The following is a 26,855-nucleotide window of genomic DNA, read 5'->3' as shown; positions in this document are numbered from 1 at the left end:
AACCGCAGCAGAGGCCTCTGTCTATGAGATGAAATCTGAACGTCTCTGAGTCGGATAGTAAACACTCCAAGGTGAGTTGATTTGGCACAGAAACCGAAGACTGGGTGGAAGCAGTGCGCAGAGAAGTAGATTTCATCTTTAATGAGCCGTGCTTCCCTTCAAGAATCTCCAGTAACAGTTATAAAAAGAAAACTTTCTTGCCTTGTCAAATACTTCTACAGTCCTTTGAAGAAAGAGTCAATGTCAGAGGAAGCTTGCAGGTTGTGTCGTGTGTTTGTGGTGTGGTGTGTTTGTGGTGTAATTTGGTACAGTCCATAATGTATGCCAATGCATATCTTCAAATGAAATTGAAGTGTTGATGTGTTGATTTTGTATAAGGTATAATGACAAGTCAAATTTACATAGACGTTATATGTCTATAATTTTTGTGCACAGTTGTGTTGCGGTGCAAAGTTGATGCACAGTTTGAGAGATGAAAGGTACAGTAAAGTCTAGTTAAAAGAGAGGAAGTCATAAAGTACGTTACATACCTACAATAATAGAAATGTATAACATGGTGAAACACTAAGCTAAGATGGAAAAGTCTAAAAGTTGTGCTTAAATGGCCTCTTGAGGCTGTCTCCAAAAGGAGAGTCACTTCTATCCACCTCCATGTTAAAATGTTGGTACAGAAAACAGTTCTTGTCTCTCTAGCAAATTCCCAACATTCACTATATGGCTGTTGAATTTTTATATAACTTAATCATTTAATTTATATCAAGTCACACATAGTTTAGGGTGTGGCTACTTTAACTGACAAGTGGGTGGCTTCACCGGTAGCTGCCTATCCAGCTGTCATCTGCCTGGCTCAGCTCCAGTCAATGCTCCATTGCAGTTATAGGCGTTCGGGCACAGCCAAGAAGGCAGATGGAGCTACTGCACCGAGTTTCAAAACCGCTTCTTATTTAAGTTAACCCAAAGGTAAAAAAAAAAAAAAAAAAAAAAAGAGGAGGGCAGACGCACGACTTCCAGGTCAAAAGCCTGCAGTAACATGGTGAACCAATGTACACGTGTTAAAGGGGAATTACCGTTTTTTACAACCTGGCCCTTATTTCTGGCATAAAATATGATCTTTTACTCACCCATATAACTTTGGTGTCAATGTGCCTTTTGCAAAACATTTTATGAAGAACCTGAAATTTATTAAGAAAAATAAGTGCAATTGCTGCCATCTGCTGTTTAGCTCTGAGTCTCAGTGTTGTGGTATGTCCGCACCTCTCACTAAAAGAGTGTAACCCTTAGTGGGAAAACTAAGAACAGCAGTTACTTTTATTGAAAATTTGTAGTTAATACGTAATATTCACACTTTGTAAATTCATCCCGCGAGTCAGATTGGAGCCTTTGGCTCACTGTCTGTTTGACACAGTATCCGGCTTCATCAGTGCTTACTTAATAAACTGTGATTTCCATCTAGCCGCTAACTGTGTCTGTTTGTCATTTGGTGCTGAGCGGTTACGTGGGTCTTGCTGTGAGTAAAAACTGTACTATGTGAGAGGTGAGTGTGAACCAGATCAAACACTGAACAGAAACTAATTATGAAGCAGCGTTTCTAAATGATCGTGACAGCCTATTAGTCAGTTTCGATAGTTTGCTCAGGACCAAAGTGGCCTGCACTGCTGTGCCAAGATGGAGTGTTTGACTACAACAACCAACACTGATCACATCTGACGCATTCAAAACTGATCAAAACTGACTCACTGACTGCAGGAAAGCTAATTGCTGAACTCCATTCATACAGGCAGCTTGTGCATCTCCAGGAGATGTGAATAAATCGCAATCAATGTAACAGGAATTATCAGCAATTAGACTCTCTCATGCATATGGATGTTCCCGGAGGGGGAGGCAGTTTATTCAAATGGGACTTTATCTTCCTATAGCAGCGTCAGTTTTCCAGGGCAAGCTCTTTTCACTTGTCAGAAATGAACCATCTTACCTCTTTAAAGTTGCAACCGGTGGGAGCTCTAAAGATGAACGCCACGGCGGCCCCAAACATTTCTCTCGTCTTTTTTTCTGTTTATGCCTGCAAGAAACAGATGTCACAACGAATGGTGAGGGTGAGGGAGATGGCTCTTGACAAGATAATTAATTTCCTTCCTGTAAAGAGGAGGAAATTCGTCAGTGACTTGTGTGATGTAACTGAAAGGATTTAATTTATCATGATAGTTTTTTTCTGTGTCGATAAAACTGAATCAGGAATTTGTGCTTATATCTCTTATACTATAATCACAGTGCAGTTGCAGTGGAGTTTGATAACATTTTCATGCATATAAAACACAAGAAGCTTTAAGCGATCATTGGCTTGATTCTTAATCAGTGATTTGTACCAGTACTGACATCCTCTAAGGGATTTTACACCAAAGGAGAACCGATTTGGTTCTCATCCATGAGCCAAAATGAGTTGCTTTGGAACCTAAATGTTGGCTCCCAATCTAAGCCAGAGGGAATTATGGCATCTGTGTCATTATGAACATCTGCTGAACCTTGAAGCCTCTGTTCGGAAAAGCTGAAGAGCTGTCGAAGGCTGGCTTCAGCCACCTTCCAGACTGGAGTGTAATGGTAAATGGTAAATGGCCTTGCTTTTATAAAGTGCTTTTCTACCTATTGGTACTCAAAGCGCTTCCCAGTCACAGACACATCTACCCATTCGCTCACACAAGCACACACACCAATGCCACGCACTGGGAGCAACTGGGGTTTCAGTGTCTTGCTCAAGGACACTTCGGCATGTAGCATGCCGGGGATCGAACCACTAACTGTGGAACTGATTCTGTGGTTAAAATGCACAAGTTCACCACAAGTTAACAGTTGTATTGGTTTCCTAAACAGAACAGGTGGACAAACTGGAACCGGACTGGTTCTCGGTTGGTCAAGAATCCCTGAGAGATAGTGGAACACCATGGGCAGATCAGAAGAACGTGGCAGTCAGAAATGTAAAACACTGAGTAAAAGGTTTATCAGGCATATAAAAAGTTCTACTACTAAACAGGTGTGTTTTCCCTCCTACATTTTCTCCATTATTCTGAGTTGGCAAAGTGTTACGAGCAGAACACGCCCACAGCTTACGAAGGAATAAACTGGATGAATGCGTGCTGTGTGTCTTATACGTGTGTGGACCTGCAGTTCGGTTTCATTTTTACAGAGCCTGTGGTTTTATCATTAGGCCCACCGACTCCCACACATGTTGAATGAGTCATGACAACCAAAGAAAAAAAAAAAACAACTTATCTATTAGTTTGAAAGAACATCATGACCTCATTTAACTGCATCAGCCTTAATCACCTGTCATGTGCTGTTCTAGTAGCGGTTACAGGCTATATATTACACAATCGTGAATTTCCTTGATTGCACAACATTGCCCAAATATCAGCATTTTCCAGTCCCCTATAGGAGTTAGTCATTATTTGTTCATCTTTGTTTCCGGATGGACACGTGGTGAACACCCAACAGGGATTAAATATTAAAATGGATCAAAAATCGGGTTCTGCAAAATCTGGAGTCTGGTGCGTCCTCGCAAAAATAACCATTCACCATTTAGGGTAAATGGTGTGCATGTTGTGAGAAACGTACACACTAGAGACGATGCAGCAGCTTTAATAAAGGTTCCTTCTAACAGTAAATCAATATATGTCCCAGACTTTGATCCAGGGAACTCAGATCGTTACGTTCCTGAATTGTGATTCTCCCAATTAAGATAACTTTTAATGCACATGTGTAGGAGAACTTTTCATTTTGATTACTGGCCACCATGTACGGATTTATTCTTACTATTTATATCATAAAATCAATCAATAGTATTTCGAGGCTGAAGTGTTGACACGATACTGGACCCGCTGCTGGTGTTTCCTGCGCACCTCCCCTTTCTCCTCCTCCTCTCCTCGTAGCGCGCAGGAGAGAGCTCAGTCAAAACCCTCGCCGGCGTTTGTCAACATGAACACCGTTCACCCTGAGGATACAGCGTCTTTACCTCTCCTGACGTTTCGCACTGACACCTGTCAGATCGTTTCGGTTGTCTTAACTCGGCGATGATCGTGAGCAGCCGCGCAACCGACGCTTGGAATAAACCGACTCAACTCCAGCGTGAGTATCTTTGTTCAACTAACTACAGACAGAGTCGTGATAAAAAAAAAAAAGAAAAGAAAAGAAAGAAAGGATTTTGTCGTTTTTACATGAGTAGGTCGAGATTTATAACGCAGCTGAGTTTAAATGTTCATTATACTGATACTACAATCTGTTGCATGTTTTTCCATTTCTTTCCATTTCTAAAAAACACTCATCTCAAAGTGCCGAGATGCTGTTTGTTTGAAAGTAGAGTTGCGGTGTCCACGATTTGACAGCTTCCTTTTGCAGTGATACTGCACTGCCGCAACGTAACAAAAGACAAAGATAAACTCGAAGCGTTTAAATGTCCATAAATGAGCTGTAACGTTCCTCAAAGCTTTGTTTACTCTGAGTAACGCTGACTGTCCTTCTGGTTAAATCGTCTCCCTCGCTGGACAGCTGCAAAATGTCTCTGGGGGGTCGTAGACTCTGGGTTTATACCATCGACTGAATCACAAACAAGACTGTGTTATGAATCAAAGATGAACTGCAAACATTTGTATACATGCTCCCAAAGTCCTGCGCTTATCTTGTAATTATTATTCTGTTTATTGTAACATAACAAACTAGACTGCCCTCTGTCTGTTTGATAGATTCCTCTGGCAGATTCATTCCACTATGCCTTACATTTTTTCCCCCCCTCCTGCATCTCAGCAAACAGGCCGTGAAGTGGCTGGTGCATTCTTATTCCAGGTCATTGCTGGGGTTTTCGGTCTGAAGTCTGGAGTGAGATCTGTTGATGTGTGAGATGTGTCTGTTTGACATTTAGTCCATTTTCCTTGTGGTCTATTAAAAGAGCTGCGCCTGTGCAGAGCAGAGGTCTTGACAGGTCGGCAGATGACCTTTGGACAAACCTGCCTGAGTCTCGGTGCAGCTTCTGAATCCCTAAAGTTGTGTTTAATTGTTGATTAAGGAGGAAGAGAAAGACGAGTAGGTGAAAGTGAACAAAGGGGACATAGATGTAGTGTTGATTTTTAAATGGCAGCACCTCTCCACACCCCATAACTCCGCACAGCCCCAGCTAAAGCTTCACTATCCCTGCTGCACTCAGCCCTGCAGTGGGCCTGGTGTGGTAGGCAGGACGGTTTTAGGTTGCCCCCTGAACAAATGTCTGGAGCTGCTGAGATGTCAAAGCCATGCTTCTTTTGGCAAGGGCCACTGTTCGAAGGCTTAGGTAATGCTGGAAGTATGAGAGGGGAGAGGGAGAGTGAGTCAGTTTGTACCATATCAGATTGTTTAGAGTGGACTCTGGGGGTCCACCACAAATGGAAGAAAATGATTCTGTAACGGAGCATTAGGAATGTGGGAGGACGCCTTGATACTGAAGGGTTTTGGCAGCGTTGCAGGGCGTCTATTTTGAGAGTTGATAGCTTTTAACCTGAGATGACAACAAGGCTCCGTACCGCAAGATGGGATCTGTCTCATTTCTGACATGAGAACTCTTTTAGAGAGGATAAGTGAGTGCAGCTGAACGTTAATCTCTATCGGTCTTTTTTTTTTTTTTTTTATTCTGCGCTCGCTGTTAAGTAATTTTCCTGATGTATGATGTTATTCACTGGAAGTTTTCTTTGTTTTTCACTTCCATCCATCGTGTTGTTTGAAAACCGCTGCACCAGAAGGATTCACTTTGCTACAGTTCATTTTTAAAAGTATTCTGTTATTGTCTCTCCTTTTAAATCAACCTGTTTGGTTGAGTTTTTTTTTTTGTATCGCTGCAAAACGATCCAAATTTTAAAGCTGGAAAAATACTCAAGTTTATCTGTTCTGATAAGCCTGTTTCATTTTAGAGTTGCTTACTCAAGGATTTTACCTCCACATTGTTAAAGCAACAAATCCTGTCGCCTGGATTCCGTTATATTAGTCACCAGCCAAAACAAATATTTTCTGCCATGTAATATAATGAGGCATCAGGCAGCGCTCCAAGTGAAACAGGAGTCATAAAAGTCCAAAGCTTTAAAAATGCAATGTTTATCGCAGGTATTAACTTTGTATTCATTAGACACCGAGTGTAATGCAAGTGTGAGCAACTGTTAGTTCAATAATGAAAATCTGACTTGTACAATCAAGCTGCTGCGTGTCTTGTTGCAGTGCTTTGTGTAAACAGGAGTTACGACTTCCAACACAATCATATAAAGTTCAAAATAGTTGAACGTCACTGACAGGTTCTGTCCTCAAGTGTTTTTTCATCAACAGCAAAAGGTGAGGTTTTATCTCAAGAAGAGACATGTACCAAGGAGAACACAAAGCCTTGGTTTGCTCACCAAGGCTGCAGCAGAACTTTTGCCTTTACTGCTCCATTATCAAGTTAATCAATCAGTATCAGGCAGTAGAATAACTCAGCACAGATTTAACTGACTGGTTTCACTGTGATCAATCATATTTAAGCTAAAATAAAGAATTCCTCAATCTTTGATTTGAAGTCTGCTGGTGAACGCTTTACAGAGAAGTAATAAGAGTTAATTGCAGAGATCGGCAAAAAACAAAGACAGAAACATGAGCTGAAACCAAGATGGCCTAAACTTTCTTGTTAGAGAAAGAAAACTCTGATCCCAATGCGTCTTTGCCAAGCCCCCCAATATCCTCATCGGTCCTCCATCACGAAAGAACGATGCATAAAAACTTGGAACTGAGCCATATCATCACATTTAGTTGAAGTATTGAATATTTGCATAATCAGATCACTTTAATGTTGGATTGGGAGAACTGGCATTGATATAAAGAATGGAAATCAGTGGTGACATAGTGATAATGTAAGGAATGTAAGGAAAATGAGAGAGATAAAAGGAGAAATGGAAATCTGTTTGGTTGGACATAGCAGTGGAACTGAGGCGTAAATATTTCCTCATAAAAGAGGTAGAAAAAGACACTGTAGTCTCGTCTCTGTTAACAATTAGAAGCTATGGATCTATGAGAGGCAGGTGCCAATGTGCCGAGGTAAAGCTGTTGAAATCCCTGCTGAGAAATAAGTTACAGTACCATTATGACATAAGAATGCCGTGGTGAAGGTTTGGCCAGTGTGAGGCAACAATCATGGTTTTCTGTTAAATAAAGACTCAACGTTAAAAGAGCTTCATTCTCACAGGCATAAAACCGCAGTTGCAAGAAACAGGAAGCAAACAGCAGACTTCCTCGTTAAAGTTCATTTTTCTGGCAGCTCATCAGTCAGCGGTAACCTCTTTCCTATGCACAATCTGTGGCTTTGTGACGTCACCTCGCTTCCTCATTTGCTTTCATTATTGCAGCCACTATGAACTTTGTCATTTTTAACAAAGACATGACTGACGTTGTGTCACATGACCGCAGGAGCTTGCTTAACAATTCTTGTATAAATAGCACAAGTTGTTGAGAGGGGAACTATCTTTGGGAAGAGGGTGAGTCCAAGATAGATGGTATAATATGAACACTCTATGGGCCCCAATACCTAATAACTAGGGCTGTCAAAATGATCGCGTTAGCGCAGGTTAATCCATCAGCATGATAAATCTGATTAGAAATTTTAATGCAATTAACCCATCTGCAGCGCAAAATGACTCTCGACGTCTCTGGCGACGCATTTTGGGCAGTAAATGGGCATTTGATCCGGTAGTGACGGGCAGCAGAACCAATCGATGAAGATGGAAGACGCTAAATAGCATAGACTGTTCATATTATACCATTATCAGTTGGTTCTGCTGCCTGTCACTACTGGATCAACTGCTGAGCTGAGATCTTTTATTATACTATGCAATCAGGGATTATTACTAAAATTGAATGTGTGCTCACCTTTGCCCTCAACTCAAAGAACTAAAGAGCAAAACTGTCTTATTTACAACCTGAATTGAACACCCGTCACAGGTTGATACTGCAGAGCTCAGCGATCCATTTAATTTGGTCATATATATCCATCCAGAAATCTAAAAACAAGTTTCAATAGAGGGGAATTAGCCTTTAAGTTACAAAAGCTTTACTGTGCACCCACCTTATGTCGTGACAACTTATTAAACAGTAGGTCACGTTTCAGATGTATTCTACCTGCTATTATTATCACACTGGTTTTAAATTTCCACCATGCAAACCATGCATTGCTATAAGAAAATTATATGCATGCAGAAACAAACGCTGACATGCATTCACACGTACAAAGTTTATCTGAAGACCACATCTGCCCTCCAGATGTCACGGTGGACAAGCGCGTTGATATTTCTGGTGCTTTTTTTAGCATGTGTCGACTTTGTTTAGACTGCACTGTCGCTTCAATAGCCTGCTTATTTAACCGATTAAGGAGTCGGATTCCAGTGGAGGCAACACCAGTGTTCGGTGACAGAAAATCAGCCCACCGGTCTTTTATTTTCGGTGGGAGTTTAAAAGGAAATGGAGGAATAGTCCAGCCTGATGAGCTAGATTAAGCCCGTTTCCTGAGATATTTGTACTCTCCGGGCGCTTTTAGATTTCCTGCAAAGATTTCATCCATAATCTGACTGTGCAGAGGGCCTCTGGAAGACGGAAATCTGATACCCAAGTACCTCCCAGCAGAAAACGATTGCTGTTTTCTTTCCTTCAAATTACTTTGACTTTTGATTTCTTTTTCATCCACACAAAGAAAGTTTTATTATTACCTCAGTTTGGTATCCCATCCATCTTTGTTTGACTTTCCCATCAACAGGGAGGCTGTCTTATTTCCTTTTGTGGCATCAGGTTTTTCTTGTGCCTCCCTTTTCCCAATGCTGGGATTCAGCCAAGTCCCAGTCACAGAGTGTACTGTATAAGGTCAAGCTGTGCTTATACAGTTATAAACACGATGACATGATTAAAACATGTTTCAGGGGAGGTGAAAACATGTGTATGCACTGCGCTCGCTTTTGGATCTCCTCTCCTTGAGTTATTTTGTGGTCGCAGCGGATCCTCTCATAATGTTGACGCAAAGCAGGGCTGTACATCTGCACACAACGTGTAGCATGTTTGTCTCTGGAACAGCTCTGTAGGGATGCTGATTATCGTCTACTGTTTAGTCGGTATCTTTGCCGCACAGGATGAGTTCTGTCTGGCGTCTTTTTTATCGCTGAAGGTATATGGGCGGGGAAAATGAGAAGGTACAAGGAGACAGTGTCTTAATGAGCATGCCTCTGTGTATGTAAGTTCATAAAGTGTTCTTGTTGTAAATGTGTGCAAGGTTTTATACTTTATACTGTAATGATATAACCTCCACCCAGTTTAACACTCCTATCGCATCTTCAGTGAACAAATCACGCTGATGCATAAAAACTCATCTCATATCTGAAATGTCATAAATGCAATCAAGTTTTAATATCACCACATTTTCTGCTGAGAAGGAATGCGGTATAGGATTGTAGTTTCGCTGTAATTTTCCATATTTATCAGAAGATCAATTCCGTAGGCTGAATTCCACATTTGACACACAGCTGTGGCGTCCGTGCAGCTGGAGCTGATTAAAAATAATGAGGTTCATCATTTGTCCATTTTACAGGCACATGCTACTAATACCATGGTCCCGAACCAGTCGCGGAACGCATTGTTATTATTAAGAATTAACCGTTTCACCGTGGCGTTTGTCGACTCCAAACTGAGGATAAAATACGTTTGAGCGGAAATGGTAACAGTTTTCTTAACCCCCCATTGGACCCTGTCAGCGGACTGAGCATGTCTTCTTGCAAAACACATGAAGTCTTTTGCTTGGCGTCATCATCAGATCAACATTTGAATGAATGGAACAATAACACAATGGACGCATTGTCCATCCAGATATGTAGTACATGAGGAGTTTTGTCTGAGCAAAAACGACTCAAGCTTCTGCATGAAAAGGCTGAACGCAGATACCAGTAAAGGTCAAGAAGTAGGATTTGTTATTACAGTATGACAGAAGACACTCAATACGACATCAAGTGTAATTTCTAAATGGATTTGTTGAGTTATAATGTATAAATCACAATTATGGACTGATAGTATAGTTTGATTGTATGGAAGCATAAGAGGTATGTGATTTACATGTCTGTCAATCGAATGGAAAAGACTCTTGGGTTTTAATTAATTTCAGTAAATAGCAGCTCTGACATATTTGACTTTATGGGTGGCACTGGATTGAAAAGCCATGCAGCAAGTAAACTCCAGTGTTTTTACCAGCTCAGTTGAAATACATTTAACAAACTTCATGGCAATCTGCACATTAGTTTTTATGGTATATCTTGCCAGAGGAATACTCTGTGTTCAAAACGGAAAAAAAAGTTATTCCTGTGAGTGTTCAGTTGTGTTCTTCCTTCCATGGCAAACTGCCCATTTAATTTCTTTTCTAAAACATTGAGAAACAGATCAGGTCAGGAGCTATAAACGTTCTCATTAATTCTCCGGGGTCCGAGAATATACAAGCCAACTTTAAATCTAGCCAGCAGGCGCTGTAATATGTTGATTTGGTCCAAAGTGTGGGACGGACTGAACAACCGTTAAAAGGATATTCCCATTCTTCTGTATTTAAGATTAAATGGAGATGCACATGCTTGATGATGCATATGACAATTTGTGCATTTTTGGCTGTTATGAGCCCAGTCAGAGGCAATGATGATCTGTTTGTTGGCAATTTAAAATGAGCAATAATAATATAGGTAACTTTCTAGCTTTCCATTTGGTGCCGTCATCATGTCAGAATTGACATATGTGCAAAATATTGCTTTATACCTGAAACTGAAGCTGCACTTTCTTTCGCAGGAGTGTTAATTGTAAAATGCTTGCATGCTATCATGCTATGCTTCGAGTGGGTTAGCTTGCGTTAAGCTAGAAAAAACAGTATGCTTAACATGCAAAACTGGAGTGCCCCTGGTACTGGGAGCAGCATTCAGGTGGTCCCCAAATGTGTCAGTATAGCCACGTTGGAGAGCTTACATAAACAGGCCTCCACTGAAACCTTTCTCTGCTTCACGTTATGAGCATCCGTCTCGGTACAGGCAGTGTTGCTGTGTTCTATTCTCATTTACATATGTTCCTATTGTTAAGCCTTAGACGTGTTACTTTCACTATGAGTCAAAACAATATATACAAATAAACCCTGTAGCTGCTCATTTAATTTATTTTGGGCACGTCAGTTTTGAACGGGACTCTGAGAAAGAAGCCCGTGGTTTCAAGAGGTTATGTCGTGTTTTAAAAAGCTGTTGACATCGCTGCAAGCTCTAAGTCTCAAAAGAGACATGATTAAACGAAACGTATAGTGCACCAAAAAAATTATTAATCAGATTACTGCTTTTGTACAGGATTAGTTCTTACCTTTATATAAAAACATGTTATTCCATTCCTTTTTCTTTTTAACAAACCCACTCAAGTTCTGAATAAATGCGTGGGATTCTGCAATGCGTGGACAGCCTGAAATATTGGTGTTGCTATGTATGTAGTTTATGTTTAGTGTGAGCCGCTGAGTGAAATTACATCATGTCATGGCACGTAAGAAAACAAGATGGGCAATATCCCTTTCTGGCTTTGATACCAGACCTTCCTGACATTCTGTGCACTTAGGACAACAGAGGCGTCTAATGCAATGATGAATGCAGCTTTTTGTTTTGAGTCATCAGAATTTGATGGTGGGGTTTCACCTCAGTCAATCCCACCTGCTGTTTGCTTCCTGCCACGGATCGATTTTTAGATGGAAGAGGTCTAAGGCTGTCTTTCCTGCTCATTCTCACACAGTTTTTCTCATCTCTGCAGCTTCACTCCTCCACTCTACACTTTACCCTTGACTCTCACTGTCCTCTTTATGCTCTGTCACATTTCCAAATCTCTCTCTTCTCTCACACTTTGAAATGTTGCTCTAAGCAGGCATTAACGTTTAAGGTGAGTAATAGATTAATATATGCAGAGAACAGATATCAATTGCCTGGATTTGTAGAATTAAACATGCGCAGAGGCATGACAAAAATGATTCAAAGGAACCGTAGAATTCATTAATATGATAAAAACAGATAAAACAGATAGAAAGGCTGTCAACACGTCTGTGTCATAAATCAGCACCACCCACTGATTGAGCAACTCACTACTGTAGATGTCAGATTTGCATTTAGAGTTGCACGTCCAGAGGGATAAAAAACAAGTTATAACTTAGCAGCTCTCTTTTCCAGTTTGCAGATAACAGCATGCCTTCCTCATAAGTCTGCAAGTGCTCAGAGCTGTCCTATTATGAACTCTGTAAGTGTGACAGAGCTTTATTTGAGACATCAGAGGACCTTTGTGCGTGCATTCATCAACTGTGTACTGATACAGACTGCGCTTGCGTAAGCCACAGTTTATAGTGATGTTAAGCATTAAAATGGATAAGGAAAGGGTTTTGGAGAATAAAAGGAGATGCTGGAACAGGTCTCCATGTACAGAGGTCGCATTGTGCTCTGACAATAAATGATGATCGAAGCAGAAGACAAAATCGATCCACATTTGATGTAGTAAACACTATGATTTTCTGATTTTCCTCAGATATATTCCGAAAAGAAGGAACGCTAGACGACTAAATTACAATAAATTAGAATCCACCGCTACTATTTCTGAAGATGTCACAAGGAGTGGCTGTTCCTATGGATTTATTCAAGAACATGATAAACATGTCTTCATTTCTTGGTATCCCTTGTTTGTAAGGCAAATACTCACTATTAGGGAGTAGTCTCACCCCTCTCACAGCGTGGCCCATCAAATTTGGTACCAATAACGGATACGGTAGTTTAAAGGAGTGGCTTTCCCTGCAGTTATGATAGGAACCTGCCTTTAGCTTTTGTACGTGGCTTCATTATGTGTGCATAAAATAAACAGTTGTAAGCTGCTTGGAGTTTTTCCGATTCACTTACAGCGATCAAATGATTTTGCTGCAATTACTTTATTGGTTTAATTACTCGCATGGAACAAGATCAAGCAATGAGGTGGAGGAGCCTTTCATCATCTTCCTTTTGTGCACTTTTAATTATCTAAGCATGAAGACGCTGGGTTACAAAATGCTACTGCAACTGCTTTTTAAGAGGCCCCATTGTGCAGTAAGAAAAATAAAGTGTCAACTGTCATTCGGTAGATCCGGTGCAGGATTTTATTCCCCGGTCCAGTGGGATTGTTACATTTTGCAAACTCTGCAACAACAGAAAAAGAAATACTTTAGGTGCCGTGGAAGGCTTAGAGAAGTGTTTTTTACGCGTCTGTGTCGGGAATTCATTAGCGCACTTGAAATAATAATGCCTACTTTCTTATTATTCATGGGGCGAGAAAAGAAAACACTTGCACTTGCCCCGCTGCATCTCCACCTGTATCAATACCTAACTTTGTTCTCTCTGCGAAAAACCTTGATCTTGAAAGAACATTGCCAGGTTAAGAAAACAACGCTCTCAGTGGGCTTTTACCTCACAGAGAATAATCTTGTGTTTTTAGCTTTGAATTACAGAGTAACTATTATTGTGACCTTGAAAGTCTTTTGGTAGAGCTTGCCCCTGCATGTGCCGTATAGCCGTCATCGTAAAGCAAAGGATCTCCATATAGCAGACCACACGCACTCTGCAGCTGTGGAGGCGACTCCTGTAACAGAAGCAACTGTAGTTTGAACGTGCCGATACCCAGAGTGGCAATAAAGCTACAATATTAAAAAAAAAAAAAAAAAAAAGAAAAACATTAACACCACTTTTCTTGGTGTTGTGGGAAATAACTGAAATACTTCAAAGAAAGTCCACAGCCCTTTAGGTGAAATGCTATATGTAGTGTTTTAACAACTGTTTCTGTTTTACAGGAGGTCTTGTTGAGGATTGAGCACCGTGTTGGAAATGAAGACAAAGGATGACCTGCAGATTAAAAATTCTTCTAGATGAAACCTAAATTTTTCCTGGCCTCTCCTCCTACATGACTACTGCACTTCTATGTCAGCATGGCACTATCAGACTGCAAATATGGGAGCAACCTCCAAAGGGACCACAATTACAGCCTCCACAGCTTGCCCATGGATGAAAACTACGGGAAAAGGTCTGTCAGGACGTTTTTGGACTTCAGGCACACAAATGTGGCGGAAAATCTGGACGTCAAGCACGTTCCCCTGTTGTTCTTAAACAACCTGCGGAGCTTCTCCAAGTTCAAAGTGGTCGGCTTTCTCCTCGGCCTTACGCTCATGTTCCTCATCATGGCTTCCTATGTCCTGATGTGGGACACGAAAAGACTTTTGCTCACTCCCTCGCCCTATCAGCTCAGACCTGCGCTCATCCCAACCAGCACGGCAGCTGCTGACATTCCCTCTAAAAGGAACTTAATAGACATGAAACTGCTGGTGAACATCATCAGCTCCAAACAGGAATACAAACCCAGGAAGGTACCTGATGAAAAGGAGATCAGTGAGACGGATCCTCGTGTAAGTCTGTGTGTATATGCTCTGACTCATCGTTGCTGAACATTATCAGACCAAAAAAAACCTATTACGAGTCCAGACCACAGTGCTTTGACAAACATACACTGGTAACTGATAATTCAGTCGAGACTTGGAAATGTGAAAGTGACCGCTCTGACTTGTTCTGCTGTACTGTTGTACTGTTGAGTGATGAATAACAAGCAGCATACAATCAGCTCTACAGTAAACGCTTGTTTGGTGAAGCTCATAATAACTACTCTGAGTGTTATTGATGGCCTGTCAATATGTGCTAATGTTGTTCTGCTGGGTGTAGCATATGTTGTCATCCTACATTTCTACCTCACAACGCATAATTTTTGTAGTGTTTATGTGAAGATCGTCTCCAGTTCTAGTAGTTAAGTAGTAAATTACAGCTGCAGAGGTCATTAAGTTGAATTATTAGTGTTATTTATCAGAAATATCTTTTCAAATAAGTTGTGTATGCTAAATTGGTCATGCTGCATCAGTTGCAAAGCTGCAAAATCCTGCATCCATAATCCTACATTATGGATGTCTTGGTACTTTTTATGTCATAAGAACCAATAACCTGAAACCCATGGATGCTTTAAAACACAAATCAAGGTTTACAAAAAAAGGCCTCACTATATTATAACATTTGTTTGTTTTTTTAATTCAAAACCTAATTTCATTTTGTCCCTGTACGCAGTTGTTCTCAGTAATTCCTCAACATTTCTTGCCCGGCGTCAAGAGCCCCTGCTGGTATGAGGAGCTCTCGGGTAAAATCAGGTCCGATCCGTACAGGAGAAACCACTTCACACTGCGTTCGAAGAGCTTCAAAACCATGTGCGAACGCCTCAGGACCACCTTCACGCAGCACTTACGCAAAAGAGATGGCAAACTCTTCCGTCTGCGCTGCTTGCCGTACTTCTACATCATCGGCCAGCCAAAGTGCGGCACAACAGACCTGTTTCACCGACTGCTGCTGCACCCGGAGGTCAAATTCAACACCATGAAGGAGCCACACTGGTGGACCAGAAAACGCTTTGGTAAGTCATCAGTATGCAATCATTTTAAGTTGTATAGACCAGATGACGCATTATACATTTCATTAATAAGTGAATGCAGACAGAGGTCAAAAAGAAAAAGGCTCAAATTACATAGTTGTAACCTAAGTCTGATCTGAGGTCTGAGCTTTATGATATCTACATTTTAACTTACTTGCTCTCATTCAAAACTATTGTGAACATTTCAGGAAATGATTTTGTTTACTTCCTTGCACAGAGGTAGATGATGGACTAGATAGCACGGAGCACTTTGCAGGACCGTCTCTTGACTGTGGAAAGTAACTTCCTGAAGACAAGTGGTTGCAGTGTGGTTGCTGGGCAACAAGCTGAGACAACAGGAAGTCACTTGTTCATGGCCAAGAAATGATCCACTGTAACTTGTTGCATTCACTCCTCTTTTTTTGGTACTGATAAAACGAATGTGGTATTTACTCTAATTGTTAAAAAATTGTTTTCAATATATCCTGTTTATGTTAGCTTTATCTGTGGACAGAGCAAGCCTGCATTTTTCCATCAGCCTCCAGTCCAAGCTGCAAGACAGATATGGTGTTTGTCATTTCAATCCTAGCCCTTGTGCAAGAAAGCCAAAAAGAATATTTCCAAAAATGTCAAAAGCATTCCTTTAACAGGACCTTAAACCTAAATGAATAATCCCTTAATGAACCTAAGCACGACTAGCATTAGAGTAAAGCCTTGACACTATTGTTGTTTTAAGTGGATTAGTCCATTGTTTGAAACGCAGCCAGTTAGCTCAAATCCCATTTCAATTCAACAACATGTCCTCATCATGTTTTCCACGACACACACAGAGACCTCTTCTAATTCTGCCTTTTTGAAAGCTATGACACCCAAGAGCACTTTATATCACACCAAAACCTTACCTGATGGTTTAAATACAAATCAAAACTATAGTAATATCATTCAATAAGTACCATAATTGCAGTACCAGTATTTAAATTCCCAATCCAATTTAATTTTGTTTGCTGCAACATGTTCTTATTCAGCAATTTCTCTGCCATATTCCATCTGAACATTCACAGATATTACTGTTGTTGAATTTTTCTTTTTCCCCTCCAGTTGTAATTTACATCCCAATTCATGACCAAAATGGATAACAATGAACCCTAGCAGCGGTATATAAAAAAATGTCTCTAAGTTAGAAATCAAACTGAAGCTAAGCTCACACTGCTGACTACAATATGAGACCTTCTGCAGCTGCTTCACAATTAAAGGCCTCATTAATTCTCTTCCCTGGAGAGCTTTTACTGAGAGTCTCCTGCAGGAAGTGAGTGTATTAACAGCGTATGCAAATTACCAGTCGGTACTACATAATAAATACGCTTTTGTTTTTAAGAAGTAATGTATGTAATGTTTGTCTTTGTGCAAGCAACTACTCTGATGAATAATTTGTATGTGCTCATAAATGATGATTAACTGATTGTTCGCCAGTGGAGATTTAAATATGTCGAAGTTGTTCAACAAGGCTCAAATACAGTTCACTGAATGCATGTTGTGTCAAATGAGAATATAATGAGTGTTATTTTGCCTTGTAGGTTATATCCGTTTCAAAGATGGCTTCCAGGAAAGTTTCCCAGTGGACGATTACCTGGATCTATTTGACTTGGCAGCCCGCAACATCCAAGAAGGTATCGGTGGAAATTCATCTGGAGACCACCGCGCGCTGCGGCTTATAACAGGTGAACACATGTGAAAGTGTTTGTGTGCGTGGGTGGGGTGGGGTGCGTTTGGTATTGTTAGTGCCCATTGTGCATCAGATGGAGGAATCTCCTGCCTTTATAGTTTTCACTTTTTTATCTTCTAAAGGACTTTGAACGGCCAGGCCGTCGGATCCTGACCATGATTTAAATTATAGGTTTCTTTTGTTTCCTCCACCTTTATAGTCAGGCTTCGCTCATTCTCAGTGGGTTTCCCACAAGTGGCTCTCACCTCAGAACCACTACAGTGCTCATGTGAAGAGCCAGAGGGAAATACCGCTCACATTATTCTAGATATTTTGTGGTCGAAATTGGACAGCCCAGTGACTTCAGAAGTGTAAACAGAAACTGAAACGCCTCTGGGAACTGTCACAACCACCTCTATTCATTCATCATTCATTCTGTTTCATGTGGTCATTCACTATTTGATTTAACTGAAAACTTTTCCCGACTGTGAAAGGCGGTAGAGAAGAAAACACTAACAACACAAGAAACTGAGAAGTTACGTACTAAGGTGGGCAGTTACAGCCCTTTCCAGGCAAAAAAAAATAAAAAAGCTTTAACTAGGTTTTCTACAGTGATTCGTTCCCAAGGGTGTGCAGTCAAGATTATTTTGTACAAGTAAAATAAAATCTCATTTGAATCTTGGCACTCACAATGAATTTTTTAAAATATAAAAACTTCAAATTTTTTGCAAGTTCCTCACACACAAATATGAGCCATGAGGGAAAGTGTTTGCGACACCTCTTACATAGTTTGGCCCCAAATTCGGCCCGTTTGCACCGCTTACTGCATTTTAAATGAACTGTTGTTACCCAAGGTGATACTCAGACTGTCAGTGTCTTGACAGGGGAAGCCAGCGCATCTACTATGTGGGACAACCAAGCCTGGAGCTATCTCCACGGAGACAGGGAGGAGACAGAGCCACCGTTCCTGGCTCAGGACTTCATCCACAGAGTTCAGCCCGGGGCCAAAATCATCATCATGCTGCGAGATCCAGTCGAGAGGTACAAAAAAACAAAAAATCCATCCACACATCTGGTTGTGTAGAAATAGATGTGATTTCCATGGTTAAATAATTTCAGTTTTAGTTGCTTCTAAAGGGCTTTCCTGTCGTTTGTAGTTGAACAAATCCTATTGCACATTCAGCAAATTTAATTTTCTGCTTCCAGCTGACTGAAACTGTTTCTCTCTGTTGCCAGGCTTTACTCTGACTACTTGTACTTCAAAATGGCCAACAAATCAGCAGAGGACTTCCATCAGAAGGTCATAGAATCTGTTCAGTTGTTTCAGTCCTGTCTCAGTGAGAGGTCGCTGCGTTCCTGCGTCTACAACACCAGCCTTTACAACATCATGCCGGTAAGCTGGAATGAATTTCTCCTTTTTACCGCTACTAGATTTGAACTTCAGGGATGTTTTCCTCTCTTCAAAGACATTATAAATGGATGTCGCTGCACTGTAGTAATCCCCACTCTCCAGATCAGGAAGATGAGTTATGAGTTATGACAGTCGGTCACTCCTAATCATAACATGTAGGTGACAACACTGTTATCTCGGGAGATTTACTACAGCAAAAGCAGCAATCAGCCCAGTCTCAGAAAAGAAACAGACTACCTCTCAAATCTGAAAAACAACAACCTCAGAGGCTTTGTTTAAATGACTCCGTTGTTATGGATGAGATGACGATGAGTATCTGTGGAAGTTTGTGCCTCTCTGTTTGTGTATAAGGTCACAGTGTATAAGATTCAGTACAGTGGCGCCCTCTTGAGGAGTTATAATATCTGTGCATCAGTTCATGGACGCAAGAGGAAGGACTAAATTATCATTACTATTACATGTAGAAAGTACATGTGTGGGCCATTTGAAGTGTTTATTCTTTATCTTTATATTGAATATGTCCAAGGGGAACTACTGTTTTTGCTATGGTTCGTCCACAACCTCAGAATCGGAAAAATATTCAGCCATGTTGCAAAAAAACTGGCAGTAGCAAATTGCAGGTAAACAAGCCCACCGTCACGGGTGGGCGCGCTGCTCAGAGACGACATCATCCAGGTCAGAAGACATCATCTGGGGTCTGTAGGTCAATCTACAGACCCCAGATAATGAAAACAGCTAACTCTGGACTCAACGGGGAATAGCACTAGCGTACGATAACAACATATCGGTGAAATTATGAGTTTCGCGGCAGATAATGCATTATTTAGAGGCTGCGTTTCAGTGCCCCAGTAACTCCCCCTACATGGACATACGCAGATCTAAATATCTCCCAAAGGAATACGAATTACACAAAAGTTATATGGGTGAGTAAATGACCGTATTGTATGCCAGCAATAAGGTCCAGGTTGTAAAAGACAGTAGTTCCGCTTTAAAGAATGAGGCTGAGTAATTCAACAAAGGCTAAAACCAACAATGAGCTTTTGACACTTCTAGTTCGCCGGTGACACTCAGCTTAAAGACAGTTCTGCCAAGTGACCATATAAATGTTTCAAATAAATAATAATACTTTATCTTTTATAAAGGATGAATCATCTAAATAAGCTCATTACACCGATCAGCCACAATATTAAAACCACTGACAGGAGAAGTGAATAACATTGACCATCTTGTAACAATTCAATGTCCTGCTGGGAAACTTTTGGACCTGGCATTCATGTGGATGTTACTTAGACATGTACCACCCACCTAGACCAGACCAGGCACCCCCACCCCATAGCAATGACACTCCTTGATGGCAGCAGCCATCTCCAGCAGGATGCAGCCTGACACAGACACACACACAAACACGGTTTAGGAACAACTCAAAAAACACGATAAACGGCACAAGGTGTTGACCTGGCCTCCAAATTCACTAGATCCCAAACTGATCAAGTATCTGTGGGATGATCCACAGAGGCCCCTCCCCTCAACCCATAGGACCCAAAGGCCCCCACTAACAACATTCTTTTGCCAGACACCACAGGACACCCTCAGAAGGCACATGTCCATTCTCTGATGAGTCACAACTGTTTTGGAGGTACAAAGGAGACCTACACAATATTAGGAAGGTGGTCATAATCTTATGCCTGGTTGGTGTATAGTAAGCTTTTAGTAGTGATTTGGAACTCACTCAAAGACAGAGTTGTCGGGGGGCTGGAGTCTGTCTCAGCTGTCATTGGGCGAGAGGTGGGGTACACCCTGGACCGGTCGCCAGTCTGCCACAGGATAGACTGGTCCTCTGATGCCTATTTTCATCTTAACAAAAGAAAATGTCACACAGTCTGACAGTGTGGCTCAGTGTACTGTGCATTCAACACATTGTGGACATGATGCAGGTGTACTACCCAGAGGAATAAGCTAGGAAATCAGGCTTTTGATTCACATGCATCTGTTATTTCAATGGATTTGTTGACAATTTATCACGTTTTAAATTCCCCCCGTAGGTGAGACTAAATCTGGGGCTGTACATTGTCTTCTTACTGGACTGGCTGACAGTTTTCCACAAGGACCAGATTCTTGTTCTTCGACTTGAGGACTACGCGACCAACCTCAAAGGGACAATCAAGAAAGTTTTTGATTTTCTAAGTGTTGGTACGTATCTGAATTAAAACATATATGAAAAAAGAGGTGTCTGTCTGTGTATTTATCTGGTTTATTGTGCATTGTCCTACCTGTCTTGCAGGTCCTCTGTCAGAGCAGGTGGAGGCAGCAGTGACCAAGCGGCCCATGTCTAACACTCGGCGGGCGGCGGACAGGAATCTTGGTCCTATGCTTCCGGCCACCAGACGCCTCCTCAGAGAATTTCACCAGCCCTTCAACCAAAAACTGGCCACTGTATTAGACAACAAGGCCTTCCTCTGGACTAACCCTTGAGGGAGCGAGCATGCAATGTGGACGGATGTAAATGAACAATAAAAGCGACCAACTGAAGCCGAATGCCTAAAGAAATGAATCGACAACAGAAGAACTCACACACAATATAATTATATGAAGCTCTGAATAATTTTACAAGTCTTGTTTGTGATATTTATTTGGTTTTCAAAGAATGTGAGCGAATCATAAAGCCAAGGTGAGAATGAAATAAACATGATTTGTGTTTTGATTTTGAGCTTTCTGGTGTCAGGACGAATCCAGTCCGCAAATATTGGTGGAACATTGATTTATACATGACAAATTAATCACGCTATACTTTTATCCACAACAAAATTCCAGACATTTCCGGGATATTGTTTCTCAAATATGGCACTTTTCTGTGTTTTATGAACATATATGGGTTGGGCAGTCAGACTAAACATTCAGCTTAAAGATGGATCTGGGAGAGTATTAATTTGGTATTTTACACAGTTTAATCATTATTTAATAGGCTCAAAAACTATATTGACTGCAAATATCATGAACAGATAAACTGATCATGCAAATAATTCTGAAGTACAATGAAGTACTGGAGACTGCGGAGACGTCTGTCACAACGTCTAATGTAACTCCATTATGTGACAGTGCTCATATGGACAAAAATTAGAATTAGTTTTAAAGCACTGTGGAATTTAAGATGTAGCAACACAATTTAAGAGGAAATAAAAAGAGGTCTAAAGGTGATGGTGAGTAGTTGAAATATACAGAAATGGCAACGCAGAGTGTGTTTTGAAAGTATTGCGGCATTTGAGTTGTAGCTCATATCATGTTCATGTTCGGGGATTCATCACAAGAGGGCACTAAAGTACAGAGAAAAGCTCAAGATCCAGATACACAGTAACACAGAACTGTTACAATCATAATGCAGCAATGGATGTTTAAGCTTCTACTTATAAAAATATAAGTTGTAATTCTCTTTCACCGGCTGGGAAATGCCATACTACATATGTAAATGCAGTTTGGCGCCTCAAACCAACAAGTCACTAAAACAAAAGGATAAAATCCAGAAGAGAAAAATCCAGTGTCCCTGGTGACATTCCTCCAGGTGATCATAATGATTATATACAGTTTATATACAGCTGTGTGCAGAAACACATCTATTAGCCTTTATATGACGAGGATCCCGAAATAATAAGGATGTTTAAAAATAAGGGGGCCAACCCTTTTTTGAACAGCAAATTGTCCTCTCTCTAATTTATTAACAGGATCAAAGATGCCTTCACTCCAAAACTATTAATTCGCTGAATCCGTATTCGTGTGTTATTCCATTAAAGTGTTTATATATTTAACTAAACGAGTCTTATGTTCTTCTGAAACTGTAATTTAATTGAGAAGTGTTAAATGCAGGGGTTTCATTCTATTTCAGCAGAAGAGTCGCAAAGCATTACTGTGAAGATTTGAAACTATTTAGCTTCATCCTGTGATCTGTCAGGGGAAATCGACTCTGCCTAATGAACTGCCTTCGCATTTCTAATCTTTAAGGACTAATTTGCTTTCACTCTAAAAATAATTACTGTCGCGTTTTGTTGCGCTGAGTGCCTTCAGAGCTTTGCTTACACAAACTGCTACTTTATGGATGAGCTGCTCGCGCAAACACTTTTGTGCACTCTGTCATTTTAGAAGATTACAACTCTTAACCGATTGTCATTCAATGGATTGGCTTGTTACACTGGACGGCATTCAGATTGCAGCTGACATTTGACCTCTGCCATCGTCAGCGTGTCGTTATCGAGGAAAGAGAATGAAAGGTCAGGACTCGTGAGGGCTTTTTAAAAGGAAAATAGCTCTTTGATTACTACAATGTCGTGGGATGATGACGGTCTAGTCTCAGGAGGAGTGCTGCTGATGACGTTTCAGACAGAGAAAGGGAAGTCATGGCTGATTGCCCTCTTCATGTGATATTGATGGTAATCCTCTCCAGGATTTTCAAAGGCTGAAAAGACAGATAAGGTGTCTTTTGACATTCTGCCACTTTTGTCAAGGACGTAAGACGTGTGACTGAGCACACGGTGATTTGTGCACGCGTGTGCATGAATGTATTTAAGGAGAAAGAAATTATGTGAGAGTCAACTGGAAAACCGCTACTCGCATCATTCCTCTTTGCGCCCATTTTCACCGGTTCAACTCATTCGCACCTGCGAGATGACGAGAAAAAACATAATCCTCATCATCACTGTGAGTGAACAGCTTCAATACAGCAGGCCGATACAAGGTGCTTTGGTCAAGAGCACACAGAAGTCAGACCAAAAGTGTATGGCTAGTATTTTACATTACTTCCAAATGAGGAAAATAAGCTGAAACTAAATTAATGTAGAGCAAAACACGTCACAACACAGAAATAACCACGTAAATAAAAAATATATTGAAAATACTGAAACATGAAATGATGAATACGTGTTATTTTCTACTTTTCGTTGATTTGCACGTGTGATTTCCTGCTTGGTTTAGTTTGACACCGCCACACAGTTCATCTGTGATAACAGGAGCCTGCTGGGGAAGATAAAAGGAGTTGAAACTTTGAAGCATCCTCACTGAGCTCACTGATCAGGGAATCAATTGAGAATGCCATGGATAAAGATCATTAGTGTGAACGTCAACCGCAGAGGCTCAAAGCAACTGAGGAGGACAGAGGCATAATGGATGGAAAAGCAGTGAAAAATCAAGTTACAAATCAAGTTACCTGTTCACAGCTAAATGGCCTTATATTTATTTATTTTTTTTCATCGTGCCTTTAGTACCTATTGGTACTCAAAGCACAAACGAAGGACGAAAGACCGGGTGCTGAAAAATCTACTCCCATGTGCACACATTTTGGTTTGTTTTCACTTCACCTGCTCACTTCAATTTTGTCTTGATGAAAAGTGTCAGTTTGAGGAAGCATTAAGACATTCTGAGGAAAACATTTCTTTTCTTGTTTTTCTTTCTAAGAGACTGGAGACCAGCGTTTGTGTCTTGAGACCCCTTTGTGACGAGGCAAAAAAAGCACATTTGCCAGTATTAGGGAAACAATTGTTGTTTTTGATTAAACCAAGAGACACAACTTGATTAAACCACCTCAAGCTTCATGTGCAAACTTATTTCATTATAATTAAGGCGGGGACATGTTATGCCATCAACTTGATTCATAATGTTAATGTTAAATCATGCTTTGACTAACCAGTCACTGCCAGCGCATCAGTTAACACAGTCAGCTTTTTGATCTGCAAAGAAGACATCATCACCACAGAGTCTGCACTGTGCTGTGAAACTTCCATCTGCACAACAAAATTAAAGAAAGGTTGTATATACGTATGAAACAAGTGATCCGTCAAGATGTCATCATGTGACGGAGCGTGATAGAAATAAACTATAATGTTCAATTAACTTTTGGAACTTTATTTATTTTAGTTTAATAACTATTTGACCAGTTTAACCTGATTAAAAAAAGCCTCTGGAGAACAGTGATGCTGTTGATGGTGATCATACAAAAATAAATAGTTTGAGGCAAGCACATAAATGTTCTCTATCCAGCATCTGCGTGACATCAGCATCAGTGTTCAGCAAATTGCAGGCATCTGTCAGGATGATTAATTCAGCCCAATTAATCCAGGTATGTGACCGTTCATGCTTCCACTGATAACCTAGACGGAGAGTTAGACGTGATCCTGACGCTCATAACTGCAGCACTGAGATTCATAAGGTATTTTGTGAGCAGGCACGCGATTATGACATATTAGTACAACATGTCCTCTGTCATTACATTTATTCTTAACAGTTCTGAGAGAAATGTAAATTAAAAAAGAAAAAAAAAAACAGGCTGACAGACAGCTGCTTTTTGATAAACAGTTTCTGAGTTAGTGTTTCTATTCTGGTTTATTTCTGCCATGTGTTGACGTTAACATACGTCAGAGTAAGACAAACGCAAACTCACTTCCCGGACAGTTTCTGTCAGCTGTTGGCTCTTAATGACTAGTAGGGTAGTTGGCAGCAAGCGACTAAAAAAATGAGAGAGGATTTATTTTTTTTGTTTTTTACTTCTCTAAAAAAATAAAGTTAAAAGGAAATGACACTGAAGGACAGCATGAGCTAAAACAGGACCTCGAGTGGGGAAATATCTTGGCACTTAAATATTTGGACCACGGATGCTTGTTTTGGCCCCGGCCTCAACATTAACTCCAGACCCTTCACTGGACTTTGGGAAGTGAAAGAGAGCCTCAAAACTAAATGTATCATGGGCTGCTCTTTTGATTTTTGAACAATAAATCCAGCATCTAAAAAAATATCAAACAGGTAAAGATCCAAGTTAGGTAAAGTAGTTACAAAAAGTAAATGTGAGAGACAAAGCCAACTAGGTTTACTCCTGCTAGGTATTGGGCTTTTCAGCCAAATCAAGCTCTCCTGCACCTCTGTGTCCTCTGTGTGTATCCTGTACAAGGAAGTAGCATTAGTGCGTGACGTCCTGTGCTGTTGTATTTGCAGTGCTTGAGCTCTCACGATTGAGCTCTAAGAGATTTTGTCTAGGAATGCCTATCCAGATGCCAGAGTAGCTAGTTAAAAGCTTGACTTTGTGACAAAGATCATGCTGTAGAAGCATTTAGGGAATCAAGACATGGATGGATGATGTTCTCTGAAGCTATTTTTAATGCAATGATAACCTAATATGCACACAGACAATTTGTGTTTAACTCACAGGACGGAGTGAAGGAGAACATTTCACTTTCAAATTTGTGTGTCTTGTCTCACTCTGTACAAAACATATAAATCAAAGTGTCAGTGAACACCTGGAACATATTCGAGAAGCTGTCACACAGTGTAAATTCAGTCAGGAATATCTTTCTTACTTCACAACTCAACTTCACAACTCTCTTTCTCTCTCTCTCTGTTCCCACATCTTTAATCCCGTTTCTATGGGAGTTTACAGTTTAACGACACAGATTTCGCCACCATCTCAATCAGCTAATCTGGCTATTGCTAGTGCAGACTTTGACTATGTTCTCCTCTGCCGCAATCAGATTTCATTTCAGTCATTTCTAACCCATCCAGTTCACGTCCAGTCTCCAGACCCAGGCCCAGGCCCAGGTCAAGCTCAACAGAGTCCACTCCTCAACCCATCCAGATCTCCAGCATTGCTCACATAGACTAAGCTTGTGTCTAGCTGTCAAAGCTTCACAGTCTTTTTTTTATTGTGCACTTTATTAAATGAATTGTTCACTATTCACTCAGAGGGAAATCTTTGCAGATTAAATTGTATTTATATTATATTTCAGTGTTTTCATCTTTACTATTTACACAGAACAGAACAAACATCTCGCCTTCTGTTGGACCAGCCATGTGTTGCGGAGGCATACGTCCTGACTATTGGATCTGTTTCCTCATGAACACCCATCAGCGGCAACAAGAGGCGACCGCACCGAACGGCAGCATGTCTCATTTTACGCTTGCGGAGACAGAGCAAAAGAATGATAGAGATAAATCTCTGTGTACTACTGGGCCTGAGCAGAGGCAATCAGTCATGGTTGAACTGTGCAATGACTTCAATTTCGGCGAGAGGAAGCTCATCCTGCTATCTCATTTGATTGCACAATAGAGTGGCCCTCTGCTGGGACTGTTGTTTTTTTTTTTTTTCTTTTTTTCATTTTGGTAAAATGGAAAAAATGCAGCATTTTAGTGAATGATTTCCTCTTGTCAGCGTTACAGAGAAACACACCCAAGCCAGACGGTGTGAATGACAATGGGCAA

General features: G+C 40.7%; 1 protein-coding gene across 1 annotated transcript; it reads left to right on the top strand.

The window, feature by feature from the left end:
• The first annotated feature begins 3,500 nt into the window (after positions 1–3,500).
• On the top strand, positions 3,501–21,317 carry LOC311500639 (carbohydrate sulfotransferase 15-like). Its single transcript, XM_084562156.1, has 8 exons — positions 3,501–4,116; positions 13,865–14,473; positions 15,177–15,516; positions 17,088–17,231; positions 18,100–18,256; positions 18,452–18,608; positions 20,669–20,816; positions 20,908–21,317. The coding sequence occupies exons 2-8, from the start codon at positions 14,000–14,002 to the stop codon at positions 21,096–21,098; spliced, it is 1,611 nt and encodes a 536-aa protein (XP_084418282.1). The 5' UTR covers positions 3,501–4,116; positions 13,865–13,999; the 3' UTR covers positions 21,099–21,317.
• Positions 21,318–26,855: the final 5,538 nt, after the last annotated feature.

This window comes from Chelon labrosus (assembly GCF_963514085.1).
Source record: "Chelon labrosus genome assembly, chromosome: 15".
NCBI classification, from domain to species: Eukaryota; Metazoa; Chordata; class Actinopteri; order Mugiliformes; family Mugilidae; genus Chelon; species Chelon labrosus.
Note: the sequence above shows the minus strand (reverse complement) of the source record. Positions and strands in the feature narration are given on the sequence as shown.

What these genes read in the sequence shown, in the direction of transcription:
- LOC311500639 (XM_084562156.1), top strand. Translation starts at nt 14,000, where the DNA reads ATGGCACTATCAGACTGCAAATATGGGAGCAACCTCCAAAGGGACCAC. An exon ending in CGCGCTGCGGCTTATAACAG is followed by an intron (nt 17,232 to 18,099) that starts GTGAACACATGT and finishes GTGTCTTGACAG; the next exon opens with GGGAAGCCAGCGCATCTACT. An exon ending in TTTTGATTTTCTAAGTGTTG is followed by an intron (nt 20,817 to 20,907) that starts GTACGTATCTGA and finishes CCTGTCTTGCAG; the next exon opens with GTCCTCTGTCAGAGCAGGTG.